Here is a 16,224-nt window from a genome sequence, read left to right as displayed (position 1 = left end):
TACATCTCTTTTTGATTATGGGTATGGAACGTCTTCGACAACAATGTCTTACAAAATTATGTATGCTTTCTAGTTTATCTCTATCTATATTTGTAACTTATCTTGTTCATTATGGTCAATGCTTTAGCATATGTTTTTTAGTTTCATTTTGATTGACGTTTGATACTACAAAAAAACATAATTTACTGATTATAATAGTATAGTTTGTAACAAAAAGATGGTGACGTTAATGATGAATATTGAATACTTAAGATTATTATTCTCCCAATATTCAAAGTTTTATCATTTGAATCAATGATTAAAAGTCTCCTGAGATATTTTATTGTCACTTGTAAACTTCTAACTAAAAACGCGTTAAACACACATTTTTTTCTTCATATTCCAACTATATTGTAAAAGAAATTTCTGTATAATTAAAATAATAAAAAAAAATTAATCATATGTAAAACTGAAAGTACTAACTTTTTGTTATAAATGCACCATTTCTAGATTCACTATCTTCAAAAACTTTAAACAAATAGTAATTCAGTAACATATTTTTTTTTCAACATTTATTGGTAGAGTATAAATAATTATTTTTGCTTTTTGCTTAAAATAAAGTCAAAACACTTCAAAGCCTTCATGAACTCATCATCTCTCAGAGCTTATAAATAAACCGGATAAGTTAGCACAGAACAAAGACAACACGAGACCCAATAAGGATCTCCATTAGTATTACACAATGATCAAGACACGACCCATCTTTGTCTTCTTCCTCCTCTTCCTCTCTTTACCTCTCTGCTCTTTCTCTCAACCTTCCAATCCTGTCTACAACTCATTCCTCAAATGTTTCTCGGACAAGACAAAAACCTCACAAGCCAAAAACGTCTTCTCTCAGACCAACTCATCTTACTCCTCCGTCCTCCGCGCCTACATCCGCAATGCGAGATTCAACACTTCCTCTACTCCCAAACCCACACTCATCATCACCCCTCGCTCCGATAGCCACGTCAGCGCCGCCGTCCTCTGCGCAAAGCCCTTAAACTTCGTCTTCAAAATCCGAAGCGGCGGCCACGACTACGACGGTCTCTCGTACATCTCGGACAAACCCTTCTTCGTCCTCGACTTGTCGAACCTCCGCAAGGTAACCGTCGATATCGCCGGTCAGTCGGCGTGGATCTCCGCCGGAGCCACTCTCGGCGAGGTTTATTACCGTATCTGGGAGAAAAGCAAAGTCCATGGATTCCCCGCCGGAGTTTGTCCGACGGTTGGTGTCGGTGGTCACTTAAGCGGCGGCGGGTACGGTAACATGTTGAGGAAGTTCGGTTTGACGGTTGATAACTTGATCGACGCAAAGATCGTTGACCTCAACGGTCGGATTCTTGACCGGAAGTCAATGGGTGAAGATCTTTTCTGGGCGATCTCCGGCGGAGGAGGAGGGAGCTTCGGCGTCGTTTTGGGTTACAAGGTCAAGCTTGTCCCTGTACCGTCCATCGTTACCGTTTTCCGAGTGGAGCAGTTTATAGAGTCCGGAGCTGTCGACATGGTTCATAAATGGCAATCCGTAGGTCCGAAAACCGACAAGAACCTGTTCTTGAGGATGCTGCTTCAGCCCGTGACGAGGAACGGGGTGCAGACCGTGAGAGCCACTGCGGTGGCTCTGTTCTTAGGCAGAGCAGACGACGTCGTTTCCTTGCTAGGCAAGGAGCTTCCTGAACTGGCGTTGAAGAAGGAGAACTGCACGGAGATGACTTGGTATCAGTCTGCTCTGTGGTGGGACAATCGCCTTAACGCAACTGTGATTGATCCTAAAGTGTTTCTTGATCGGAATCTTGATTCCTCTAGGTTCTTAAAGAGGAAGTCTGACTACGTCGCGACTGAGATTCCTAGAGATGGGATTGAGTCTCTCTTCAAGAAGATGATCGAGGTAGGGAGGGTAGGGCTCGTTTTCAATCCTTACGGCGGGAGAATGGCGGAGATCGCGGAGGATGCGACGCCGTTACCACACAGGAAGATGCTTTACAAGATTCAATACTCTGTTAACTGGCAAGAGTCGTCTCCGGAGATAGAGAAAGGTTTCTTGAATCAGTCTAGGGTGCTTCACAGTTTCATGACCGGGTTTGTGAGCAAAAACCCTAGACGTGCTTACTTGAACTACAGAGATGTTGACATCGGGGTGAACGATCACGGCCCGAATAGTTATGCGGAAGGAGAGGTGTATGGAAGGATGTATTTTGGTCAGAACTTTGATCGATTAGTCAAGATTAAAACCGCGGTTGATCCCGGGAACTTCTTCAGGAATGAACAGAGTATACCTACCTTGCCAAGTAAGGCATAATAAGATATACTATTTACCATTTGATGTAAAGATTGGTTTACTTTAATGTAATGCTTTGGTGAAGCAGTATAGAATGTATGTTTCTGGATATTGTATGTTTTATGGTTCCTCTGTTTCATGGGGAACTCTACAATAACATCATTTGATAATAAAGATTGGTTTTACTTTAGTGTAGCGCTTTGGAGAAGCAATATAGAATGTATGTTTTTGGATATTGTATATTTTATGGTTACACTGTTTCATGGAACTCTGCAATAACACCATTTGATATAAAGATTAGTTTTACCTTATTGTAATGCTTTGGTGAAGCAAAATATAGAATGTATGTTTTTGGTATATGTGCATGGTTACTCTGTTTCGTGGAACTGTGCAATAAAGTCTGCCTAGATTGGTCGTATATCTGAGAGAAAAGTAATAAGACAATTTTTCTGGTGATGAAAATCAAATTCGAAACAGGTTGATTGTTGATTTTTTTAGCGAATTGCCTTTGAAATTAATGGCGAAAATTGTGGACATTTAGTCTTTGGTTTGGAGTACTTAACGGTGTTTCTGGAAAATGTTCTCTTGTGACCTGCAATATTGTCTAATAAATCAGAGTGTTGACTTTTAGATCCGCTTTTAGCGACTTTTAGACCCGCTTTTAGCGCAGCTACAAAGGGAACAGTGGTGACTGAGAATTATCTGAGATGGTCACAAGCCGTAGGAGCCACCCTAGTTGCAACTATGGTCTTACATATCTTCTAGAAAATTAAGACTATTTTTGCTTTGTTCTGAATTGTTGACTAATGGTATTTACATCCAAAATATCTGAAGTTGCGAGAGTTTAAAAGATTCGAGACTTTTTTGTCAGAAACACAAAGAATGAAGTGTTAGTGAGAAGCTGGTTTAGATATTTTTCCATCTAATCTTATGTAGTTTAGATATCTTAGCATCAACATCTATGTACTTCTAGATAACTGATAATGTATATGTATCTCTTCGAAAACTTCAACAGCTATTTTATGTAACATTGCTGTTGGGAAGTGTATTACTTTGTGGAACCTGATAGGTCACGGCCAGGTGTTCACGTTGTCATCTTACCTTAAACGAAATAAACATACAGATATGGTTTTTTTTGGCTGATTCTTACTATGTGGTGAAAGTTAAACAATACTTGACCAGTAGTTAGTTTCTGACCTAGTTTAGACCGTTTTTGGGTAAATTCCATACTGATTTCATTTGGTTACCATGGGAACTTTACATCTACTCAAATCTAATTTTGACTTTTTTGTTTTGTTTTGAAGTTTCTCCTTTTTGATCTTTCTGATCTAAGTCTTGTGGTAGAGATTGACTTAAGCTTGCTAAGTAGTTCAAGCTTGATAAGATTCCTGAGAATGTAACTCGTTTCCTAAGTACAAGCATGAGCAAGCTTGTTAATCAATGGCAATACATAGGTACAACTACCAAGCTAGACGAAAAATTATTAGTGAGAATAATTTGACAATAGTCAAGAAGGGCAATACATGATGTTGAGGTGAACCCATGTGCTTGTTTTTGTTTTAATTTTTTTGGACAGCCATTGCTTCCCATCAACCCTAGACTTAATTTCCTTCTTTCCTCTTTTCAGGTCAAGCGTGAAGAACCAGAAGCTGAAATTTCTTTAATTAACGGTTTTGATAAAAAGCTGCAACGCTCTTACAATTAACTTGTGGACAGACAAAATAAAATCTAAAAACCAAGGAAACAATCATCACTTTAGAAGACCATGCACTCTTTCCAGAAAATAATTAGTTTGACTTATTCTTAGGTTCACCCCTAGAGTGAACCTAAAGATTCACTCAACCAATAGGAATCAACCATTTAACAATCGATATCTTTTAAAAAAGGAAACAAAATATTATCAAGTTATATTATATTTTTAAAATAAAAAATATTGAAAATAAATAAAAATAGTAATATATGCAACAAAAAAAATTTAAAATATTTTAAATCCGTCGTCAAAACACTAAACATTAAACTCTAAACTCTAAACTAAAAACATTAAACACTAAATCTTAAAAATACCAAACCCTTAATCCTAAAAAGAGTTTAGGGATTAAGATTAAGGTTTTAGTATTTTTAAGATTTATCGTTTTAGTGTTTAGTTTTTTTAATTAAAATTTAGGATTATCCAAGTATTTATGATTTACCTAAAGGTTTAGGGTTTAGAGTTTAGGGTTTAGTATTTCGATGATGGCATTAAAATATCTAATTTTTTTTTGCATATACTAGAGTTTAGGGTTTAGAGTTTAAGATTATACAAGAGTTTAGCGTATACCCAAGAGTTTAGCGTATACCCAAGGGTTTAGGGTATACTTAACGGTTTAGGGTTTATGATTTAGGGTTTAGGGTTTATGATTTAGGGTTTAGAGTTTATTTTTTTCGAAGATGTTAAAAATATATTTTTAAATCATTTTTAACTACTATTATTTTTATTTGTTTTCATTTTATTTATTTTAAAGACATAATATAACTTAACAATATTTTGTTTCTTTTTTTAAAAGATATCAATTATGAAATGAGTGATTCCTATTGGTTGGGTGAACCTCTAGGTTCACTTTAGGGGTGAACCCAAGAATAACTCAATTAGTTTTTGCCTATCAATAGATGCAATGTATATGTTCTCCCAAATACCTTGTTCGATTTTATTATATTATTATTATTTTTTCTTTATATTTTTCGGTTACATGTAGACCAAAAAAGAAAGAAAAAAACCATCATAAACTATCTTTTTCCTCTCATTTCTTCCACCTCCCCAGTCGTCATCCTGCATTTTATCACCATAGAAACAATGTTAATTTCACTGCAAGTGCATACATGCATATAATATACAGTCACAAAGACGGAAAGATATATATACCGCGAGTTCGGTTTAGTTGAGTGAAGGATACTAGTAGTTTTTCGTATGCAGCCGGACATACATAGTCTGAAGCACGGGGTTTTGAACTCAATATCATGGCAGAGAATCGCACACTTAAATGTACATATGTGATTGATTGCTTCTCCTCCTGTGGCCGCCATCACCACCAAAATGAACACCATCATCGCCACACTCCATTTGTTCTCCATTTGTCTTTGATTTGATTTTTTGTATGTATATATAAATTTAGGGATCTCTCTCACTATATATAAGATAAATATATAGACCCCCTCTTTGTCTTATTTCTGTTAACTTACATGAAATCACTATGATCTCTATATTTGCCAGGATATCATAAATGTGGTATTGAAAACTGACTTGAATTCTGGACAATGCATTTGGACGTGACATAAATTGCATGTAACAAAAAAACAGTTTATGTCCAAGCATCTTTTAAAATGGGTATATTCTTCTTTTTTTGAACAACCAGGTATATTCTTTCATTTATTCTCTTCATTTTGACCAAATTATGGTCATTGACCAAAGAAGTCATTTAATTTTTGACTAGGATATGACTTGCGTCTTGCGCAGGGTGAAAATGTTCAAAAAAAAATTTAGGAAACATTTTTTATAAAAAAGAAAAATTAGGAAACATTACATATTCTATAATATGTGGAAATTTTCAAAATGGTATGAGTAATAATATATAGGGGTTAACATTATTAGTAACATAATATACCTTAGACTTTAAAGTATATGTTCCGGTCTTGTGCTAAAATAGTTGGTTGTCACTGCATCTCTTTGAAAAAATAATGGTCCACTTATATACCGAAGCCATACCAAATAGCAATGAGTGTATGCGATTATAAACATAAATACACGTGTCATACATAGTCATAATTTTGGTGAGTAGCACAGCTATCCAACAAATTCTAATTAATATATTTGTCCAATTTCCATTATTAACGACCAAAATTTTAGCAAGTTTATATTTATTGTAGATCATCTTTTCATAATTTAGGAAATGCATAAATATCATGGTCAAGATTGATAAAATTATCCTCGAAATTATAGATATTTGGCTCAAACAATATCAATCACCCCCAAATCACTATAAATTTGGCTCCTAATTTTATATGCTTCCCATATTTCAAAACATGCAATAATGTTGTATGTGGTTCTTATTTTCGAAATTCGAAATGTTGAAAAAAGAGCACACATATATAGAAAAAATATGGGCTCATATTCGTGTTAGTGTTCAAGAATATATAAAAGAATGTAGAAGTTATATACACATATATGATAGCAAAATCAGCAAAGCATGTGATAATTAGCATACAAAAAAATATGATCCGTACAGATGTAAAGGAAAAATGTAATAAAAAACTCGAAATGCATGTGTCCTTGAACTCGACAACTCATTTTATATAACCTGTTTGCAATGCATATGTGTCAAATAATATAAAAAATGAGCCAAATAATATGTTGGGAATGAGAATATAACAAACATAATAGGACCAATGGCATTATATGTAATTACTCTAGTAAATTAAGGATAATTTTAAATGATGGCTGAGGAGGATTGTGAGAGTAATACATAGACATAATGGCAACATCGAAATTAGTTTACTTTTAAAAGTTTAAATTTTTAAAATGCTTCTGGATTAATAATAAGGGGATGAGTGATTATGTTCTTTATTTTCTTTAAAATGTTTCAGTTTAAAAAGAATATTCCACTTATTTTATTTCTATTTAATTTTGACTGGTGTACATTTTTTTACATATACAGTTTTACAACTTTATTTTATTTTTTAAGATAATAATTCAACAACTCTTTATATAGTTGAACATTTTACATGAAAATGAAATTTCATTGCAATATGTTAAAAAGGTAAAACATTTCAAAAGAAAAGTATGTTTTGTTAAATAAATAGCTCTTGTTGATATGGTTTTACAAGATTCATAAAACATTAACGAACAAGTTACTTCTTTTGCATATCAACATATGCATAGAGGTTCACCCAAAACCATGTTGGATATTGTTCATCTGATTTGTGGCATGAATATGAGAACCTCGTTTTTTTGTGTAGCACCAGAAACTCGTTTATTACTATTTCTTATTATATATTTTATTTTACATCTACAAATGAAGGAAAATGATTTTTTTTGTCATAACAAATTTAGAAACTATCTCTATTCTCTCATGTCATCTATCTCTCTTGTCTTTATTCTGCATTACCACCACAGAGACAATGTAAATTTCACTTGACATACACACTCACACATCATATATATACTCATATATAAACACACTCACACACAAGTATCTTAAAGAGATATGTTTACTGCAAGTGTGACCTGGATGATGCTTGCATAGCTTTTTAAGTAAAGTACTATTTGTTTGTAGAGGATGCAAGATATCACTTTTATAGGCTGGATATACTTTACTTGTGATCTATATTATTATTATTTTGTATGATTTTGTGGTTTGTATTTGCAAGAGATGTTTAATGACTATTGTATTTGCAAGAGATGTTTAATGATTATTGCATTCTCAATGCTTTCGTTTTCTCTTTCCATTTGTATTTTGTTCTGTTTTTGTCTATCTTCCTCCCAATCCTCTATTTGAGGTGTGTGCATGTTGTTTTGGAGGTTCTTTGTACTTTTCAATCTTGAAATAAAACCAGCATAAAAGAAAGAAGAAGAAAAGTTTTAAATAAAGAGGGATTATGTGTGATAAGATATATTTTATTAAATCTCATCAAAATATATTAAATACTAGAAATCTATAGAAATAATTTTATTATGAATATAAGACAAACAATATAATGGTTTTTTACCATACGAAATGTATATACATATACATTATTTATTTATACTACTAATGGAACCATATATTTATAAATGCTTTTCTACAAAGTTATTGTGTCATATTTCGAATCAATCCAATTTAGAAGTAGAAAAATTATTAATTTATGATATTTATTAATTTATAGAATATTAATTTATAAATTTCTACGATATAAGCTTTTGTTATGTTTTGGACTGGCGTTCGTGGAATGCTTTGGTTTCATTTGTTATCAAAGGAATTTCGGCTTATTTTTTTTGTAAAAGTCTACCAGCAATAAAGTGTTTTTTATCTGCTCGTGTATATTTCATCTTGACGGATGACACGAATGTAATTATTTATTTTTATTAATATGGTTAGGCGATCTTGAAATGTGACACTGAACTGGAGTTTGATTATCTTTGTGGTTGGATGTGTTAAATCTGTATTTTTACGTGTTTGTTTTGTGACTCTGAACCAAGTTGCCTTAGTCTAATGATAAAGAGGTTCGTGCTGGAGTTTCCGTCTGAGTTTTAGTAGATCATTGGCCACCAATGAACGTTTTAAGTGGCAAGAAAACTTTAATTTTTATGGGCTTCGTGATATTAGTTTTTGAGCATAGAAAATCTTTAAAATTCCCACGATTATAAAAAAAAAGAAGGTTTTGTGACTGAATTGAGTGGGAAGTATTAGACTTCGAAGTAACATTTACAAATATTTCATTGCTTACCGGTCACCGTTATGTGGTATATTAATGGCTAATTGAAAGTTTGTGCTCAAAAATTGAGGAAGAAGAAGGCCGCATCTAAAATGAGTCTGTTTTTCTTGTGGGTCGCAGTAAATTTGTTATTGTCAATATGGATCACTATGAGTTTAAATTAGAACCTATGACACACATTAAGAAAGAGAAATAAATCATGTCAATTTTAATCTTTAGATCCATAAACTTGTAAAATGCTTTTGAGATATCTAATCTAGTAAAAGAGGAGTACAAAACTAGATTACCCCTTAGTTTTCTAATATATTTACGAGAAAGCCACTAATGTACTCCTTCCGTTTCATTTTATTTGTCGTTTTAGATTTCGGCACACAGATTAATAAAACATTTAAATTTGTATATTTACTAGATAAAAACATCATTACCAATACACTTAACAAGATTTCAACCAATAGAAAAATAGCTTAGATTAAAAAGTCAATAAATTTTGCATTAAAATCATAAAACAACACTTATTTTGAAACAAAAATTTTGCTCTAAAATGACATCTAATTCGAAACGGAGGAAGTATTAAATAAAACTACATTTATGGATTATTTGTCTTACACAGATTATTAAATGATTTATCTAGAAGTAAATATTTACTTGCCAAATAAAAACAAAAACTCCACTTTTACAGCATACCCATTCAAAGTATATTATTTGTTTTTTTTATAACTGAGTATCCTGATCCCACCATAGTGATTCAGACTAGAGACCGAAACAAGCAAAGACGCTGTCAGAATGTCACCATGTGGCTTACCGTGAACGGTATTCGGTAGTTTTTTTGTTTGTCTGATGATCTCTTTCAAACTATTATTTCTACGTAGTTTTTTTTCTTCTTTTCCATACATTTTTAACATGCACTTTCACAACTGTTTCTATATCTAATAAACTTTATATATGATTTAATGCATTAAAAATAGAGATAAACTATACAAACAAGTATGTTATCCTAATCATTATTACGATTCTACATATTTAAATGAAACACTTCTCCATACAAACGATTATGTTGTTTATAAAAATATTGCTATTATTTTCAAAATCTTGAATACTAATATAATCAATTTCTCGACATCAAACAAATTTGAAAAATATTCTCTATTTATTAACCATGTTTATCTATTCTATTAAAACTTTAAAATAGAAGTTATAACTTATTTCATGTGTGATATTTAACGTGGATTATTTTCTAGAAAATTATTAATTAAAATATATTTATCATTTAATTTTACATTATATCTATGTAACTACATTAATCATAATGTTTTTTTATATCTTTTCATTTTTGATATATGTATATATTAAAAAATTCCAATTGTTTTTTTGAAAAATATTTTAACAAGATCTCAGTGCTTAAAATTTGATGTAAATTTTTCACTAATTTCGTAACTAATACTAAAATATTGTTATTTGTTATACATTAATATATATTCATTTATCATTCATAAAATGAAAATAATAATTCTATCACATTTTTATTTATTTTATAGTTATAATTTTCCAAATAAAAATAATTATTATATTGAAATAAATATGATGAAATTATACTATTAAATTGACATATTAGTATATTTTATTTTCATATTAAATGAGTGAAATCATCATTTCAAGCTCTGTTTCTTGGTGGAATCGAGAGATTGATTCATTCGATGAACCAGAAGGTTTCTCAGGGAAAAAACTCCACTGATGATTTTAGAGCCATTGGGTGTGAAAATAAGTAAGGCATCAGATACTCAGTCTCCATATCCATACATGAGAGGCAATCTGGATAGTATAAAGTATATGGTGAAATGGAAAGTGAATGTAGTCGAACAGGGGGTCAACACTAGTTTTGAAGATGCGAGGAAATTGGGTGAGAGATTACCAAAATAGTTTATGTGTGATGTGTAGTTTTTTGTATAAAAAATATACACATACAAACATTAACATACTTTTTTTTTGAACACCTACACATTAACATACATATGGGGTCTTTAGCCCTTCACATTTACTGGGAACTACTCAAGTAACAAGTCTATGTATAATACATAAATTAGTTGCTAGACATAGGCACAAATCTTAACGACAGATTTTACCAGAAAAAAAAATCTTAACTATAGACATGATATAGAAACGAGGCTTTCCACTATACATAATGCATTTTAAGTTATGACAAGATTTCAATCAGGGCAATTCCTTCATACAACAATTACGTATGTTAACTTCTTTCACACATAACCACAAAGTGGTGGGCTAGTGGTCTTTAGGTAGTTCCAACGCCGATAAGGACCCAGGTTCGAATACTCCTTGTGACCACGAAATGCTTTACGCCCTCCCCAAATTTAAATTTAAGCGCGGCGTTGGTGCTGGGCCCTTGGATAATGGGTATTAGTAACGGCTGGTTTCGGGCCAGGGGTGACTACAGGCCTAAGGATTGCGGAAAACTACGGAAATGACTACGGATATATGGATTGCGGAAAACTACGGAAGTGTCTACGGGTTGCGGAACATCCCTGTTAAAAAAAAAATAAAAAAAAATAAACTTCTTTCACAGATAATGTTCCATATAAAATAAGCAAATATATTTTAACATTATACTCTATAATTTATAACTCCGGCGTGCTATTTCTCTCTTATTCTTTTTAACTGCTGTTCCTCTCATATTTGTCATTTTATTTCCAAGAACATAGTATTTGGAATTCGAATTACATGTGTTAGTTACATGGAAAAGATATCAAAAATGTGAAAAAATGGAAAGAATGTTTAAACTCAAACTTCGAAATTCTTACTGAAAAAATAATAGGTCGATTATCTCTATCCTTTTTTTGAAACACTATCTCTCTCTCTCTCTCTTTTCTACATATACGTCATGCAAACTTTTTAACTATATGCAAACTTCTTAACTACAACATCTTGTTACTTTCACACAGATCATACAACATGTTGTTACTTGTTTCACCACAATACTTGTTTATTGCAAAACATTTTTGTCTTTCACAAAGTAGTTGGAATAGTCATGCAAGTTTTTTTTGCTAAATTGTAAATATCATTAACTGAATAATGAAGGTTTAATTACAATCGGAATTGAATCATAGTTTGCTTGAGAGCAGGTCTGATCCTAAAGGCCGCAAAAAAGTAAAAGAACCTATAGCATCAAGGAAAGAACTAAGGATATTGCAACAACACACTTAGAACTAAGGTTAAGCAACAAGTATCTTTGTTCAAAGAAAAAAGCAACAAGTATCAACTAAGCTTCTAACACAAGCACTTCCTAATCCTTTTGCTGATCGAAACCGGCTGAGAAGAGGAGTTGGCTAAGCGGGAACGGATTGCCGAAGATTAACCCGAAGGTCTCTCAAGCTGCGACGACGGAGAGCCTGACTTACGCTCCGGTGCTAGCTGAGGAGGGACTTCGCTGAAACCAAACCCAAACCACTCGGAAAGTAACCTTCTGACTATGCCGAGATATCTTCACTTGAAGTTAGAGTACAAGAACGATGATCAAGCATAGTCGGTATAACGCTCCCCAATCTGACCACGTGACCCAAGGGATAAGCTAACACATCAAAGCTGTCTGAAGAAAACATACCGGAGCTTGACGACGGAGATGAAGAACAGGAGAAATCCGAAGACTCTCAAAAACAGGTTAACTCCACCAAAGGCAAGTCTCAATCGTCAGAAATCAAGAGACAGAGACATCGGGACTGTCCTCAAAGAACCCTAAGCCTCCAACCACCTTAATCAAACAAGATAGAGAACTGAACTACGGACAGAGAGAACCATAGAAATGATACTTGGAGCTAAATACAGAGTCCCTCAACGGAGACCACTACTCCACCGCTCTCTGAGGACAAATCCCCTGAGGAGAGGCTCTACAAACTTTGAATCTTCGCAACCAAAGGACACGTCGGGAGGCTGGTCGGAGAAAAGAAGAGAGGTAGCTACTTTCTCAACCTAGACTCGCTGACTAGAGGCTCGGATCTGACCCAGATCTGACGCCGACGCACAAGAGAGACAAAAGATCAAAGCCACCGATGGTCTCAAACGCTCACGACCTCGCCTGCGTTCCAGGAAAGAGAGGCACGAACCTTTACTTCTGATTAGGTCTGAAACTTCAGAAATCCAAAATTGCAGGGACAAAAAGGAAGTGACGCCGTTAGATAGGATTGGTGGGTGTGGTTAAGAGAAAGAGAAACTGACGGGGCAGGAGACCAACGGCTAAACAGTGTCGTCAGCCTCCTTGAAACAAATGACTGTGATGTTGGAAACTAGGGTTTAGCGGCAGAGGTGGGGAGAGACACCAGAGAAAAACTTTCTCTCTCTCTCTCTTGTTTTTTTTTTGCCGATAAGACCATGGTATATAGTCATGCAGGTTTAACATGTTTTTTTGGTTTTTTTTGGGTTTTAGTTAGCTACAATCATACAAACTTGTATAGTAACCAACGTTGAGTTGGCCTGGGGCGGTTTCACATTCTTTTTGGGAATCCAAGTATCTTGTGAACAAAAACTGTATAGTCAAGAAATTGTGATACCTATTTTGTAAACCACTTACGATATGACTATCAATGTTTCGTACATTCTCTGTTCAAGGTTCTTTTTTTCTGTATGATTGGATCCAATATCAGAAAAGTTGATTTTAGTAACTGTGGAAAATATAAGGTACTGTGAAAAAACCTCAGACAAATGCTTAAAGCCACACGATTAATTACTAAAGGAGACATCCGCACACTACGCCACTATCAAATCCCATATTATCTTGAAGTAAATTTGGTCATGTCATCACGTGTCTCCATCACCATCGCCACATAAACTGACAAAACTCTTTCACAGGTAGTGTGTTTTGTTTTTTTTTTGGTCGATACAAACCTTAATGCTCTGCATTTCATTATTAACAAGCTACCAATCTTTTATGATACTCCTTTTTCCCAGTAAACAACAATTTTGACTCTTTGACCACCATATTAATAACAACAACAATATTCTATGTTACAAAACTACACAGTTTCTTAAGCAAACAATTGTATAGCTTCGAACTGCCAACCACCCAACAACCACACTATCGTCAACACCGTCAACACGGCGAACCGCAGGTCCCACCACTGCCACGAAACCACACAACAAATGTGCTTTTGTTTGTTTGTGTGTGTTCAGAGACTGGTTTGAGATCTGCAGCAGACAAATCTCACAATCAGACACGAAGAGAGTGTCAGAACAACAGCTAAGACTTTCCCGCTTAACAATCCGGCAAGAGTAATCACTACCAGAAAAATCATTTTTGTTGCATCCCCTTTCGATCCATATTCTTCACCTTCTTCTCTAACCTCTTCACAGCTCTCCAGCAATGGTGGATTCAAACCAGTCTCATCTCTCTCAGATACTTGGCTTCCGATTGTATCCTCAGAATACAAACTTGACACTTCAGCTTCTTCAACTACCTCCACTCCTTCCGCTTCTTGTTTTACTTTCTTCTTCTTCTTCTTCTTATAACTCCTCAACTTATTCACAATCTTGGACTTAAGCTTGCCGCTTCTAATCTTCTCCTTTATCAACACCACTTCTCTTTCCTCCGGAGGAAGTTGAACTTCCTGAATGCAATCTACCGAGTCTTGAAAGCTTTCGATGATTTCAAAAGAGACATTGTTGTTCTTTCTCTCTTGCATCGATGATTCTTCTACCTTCTCTTCACGCTTCTTCTTTTTCCCTATGAGCTGCGTGAATACACGCGCCACCGCGAGCTCGAGGAAGAGGAGGGCGAACGCGGAGATAGTGATCCAACCGGCTAGCTTTCTCGTGCTCAAGGCGAGCACAGCCACCGCGAAGACCTTAACCACACACACCGCCAAAACGCAACATCCTCCGCCGCGATCACCGCCGTTTCCGCCGTCTTCGTTGCTGTTATCACCGCCGTGCCTTTTCTCCGTTGTTGCTAAGCCACTGCCATCGACCAAACTTTCATCCATCGCACTCGTCGCGAGATCCTCTGGATCAAGCTTCTGAGGAAGAGGCGGAGACAAAACACGCGGTCGTGTGGGAGCGATTTGTGTCGGAACGGTCGTGTCGGAGCGGAGCGGTTTGTGTCGCGGTTTGAGACGATCGCGATTCTTAACGAAGAGATCGATGAGAGAAGTAGGGAAGCCAGTCTCGACGACGAGAGATCCGCCGCGTTTGGGAGACTGTTGGAGGTCCGACATGAATCTGGAGATCCGACCCGATTTGGATTTGGATTTCTTCCAGGGAAAATGCATGGCGAAGAAGACAAGGACACGAAAAGGAGAGACCTTTTTTGATTAAATTTTCTTGCGAAGAACCCAGAGAAAAGGGGTTTGTGGAAGATGTGGTTGGAAGATCAAAACCATTTAAGAGAGAACGAAAAGGCAGAGAAAGACAGACAACAATTTAATGGAGACAGTGAAGGCGAACTATATGATGAGGAAACCGCTTTTATGACATTACAGGACGACGCGTGCCTTAAACCAAATTATTTATTTATTTTTGTACTTTTAAAATTGATAGTTTAGTTAATTGCTTTTTCAATAATAAATGTACTGTACCACACAGTACTTGGTAGATTTATAAGATTTAGCATTTGCACCAAACCAAATAAAACCCAAATTTAGATTCGAACCAAGATGTCAAGAACCGATGACGTACATTTAAGTTTACCCTTCCAAACCGACTGATGAATTTTAAAAAATAAAGAGACTTGAGAAACTTAAAATTAAAAAAACTCAAAAAATAGTACTTTTATCAGTTTGCAATATTCTGTTTAAAATTTAATTACATTATTATATGTGCAATTTTTTTAAATAGACTATTTTCAAATTTTTGTCACAAAACAGATATTATAGAAGAAAATGACCAAAATATTTTATTTAATAGGTAAAAGGACTTTTATATCCTAGATATATAAATACAAAAAATTGTGTATAGTTTTAGATTATATTTTCTCATATTCGAAATTTTTATAATTTTCTTTATGACATTTTTCGAATCTTTTTTCAAATTTTCTTTTTGAAATTCAAAAATACTTGTTGAAACTATTTTTAAATGTTCCATTTTTAAATTTAGTTTTTATTTTATAAAATTTTAAATCCCAATCACAGTTCCAAATCTATATCCCGTAACTCTAAATTCTAAGTTCTAGATTAGTTAACACAATAGATATAAATGTATATTTACCTATTTAATTAAACATTTTAATTATTATCGTAGGATATTTCTCTAATTACATTGTACTAATATTATATCTGAGATATTTATCTACTAATATTTTTCATCTTAACACTGAACACTTCAATTCAAAATGGTCAACGCTGAAAAGTTATTCTTCTAAAGGCGTGGGACTTATTACCGAAAATTCGAACTCGATTTGAGATCCAATTCAGACTTGTTCAGAAATTTGGTTATCCGGAGGGATCAGATTCGAGTCCGGATAGTAAATATTAGATCCGTTTAAACAA

The 16,224-nt window shown here is 34.2% G+C and overlaps 2 protein-coding genes across 2 annotated transcripts; one reads left to right on the top strand and one right to left on the bottom strand.

The window, feature by feature from the left end:
* Positions 1-660: 660 nt before the first annotated feature.
* LOC108818828 (berberine bridge enzyme-like 19) lies at positions 661-2,486 on the top strand. The gene has a single exon (XM_018591762.2). It carries the CDS (start codon positions 722-724, stop codon positions 2,315-2,317), a length of 1,596 nt encoding a protein of 531 aa, XP_018447264.2. The 5' UTR covers positions 661-721; the 3' UTR covers positions 2,318-2,486.
* An 11,084-nt stretch (positions 2,487-13,570) lies between these two features.
* Positions 13,571-15,189, bottom strand: LOC108821983 (uncharacterized). Its single transcript, XM_056991927.1, has 2 exons — positions 14,026-15,189; positions 13,571-13,930 (listed from the first exon to the last, which is right to left on the bottom strand). Exons 1-2 carry the CDS (start codon positions 15,007-15,009, stop codon positions 13,751-13,753), a joined length of 1,164 nt encoding a protein of 387 aa, XP_056847907.1. The 5' UTR covers positions 15,010-15,189; the 3' UTR covers positions 13,571-13,750.
* Positions 15,190-16,224: the final 1,035 nt, after the last annotated feature.

The sequence above is a fragment of the Raphanus sativus genome, chromosome 8, assembly GCF_000801105.2.
Source record: "Raphanus sativus cultivar WK10039 chromosome 8, ASM80110v3, whole genome shotgun sequence".
Lineage (NCBI taxonomy): Eukaryota > Viridiplantae > Streptophyta > Magnoliopsida > Brassicales > Brassicaceae > Raphanus > Raphanus sativus.
This window is presented reverse-complemented; position numbering and strand designations above follow the sequence as displayed.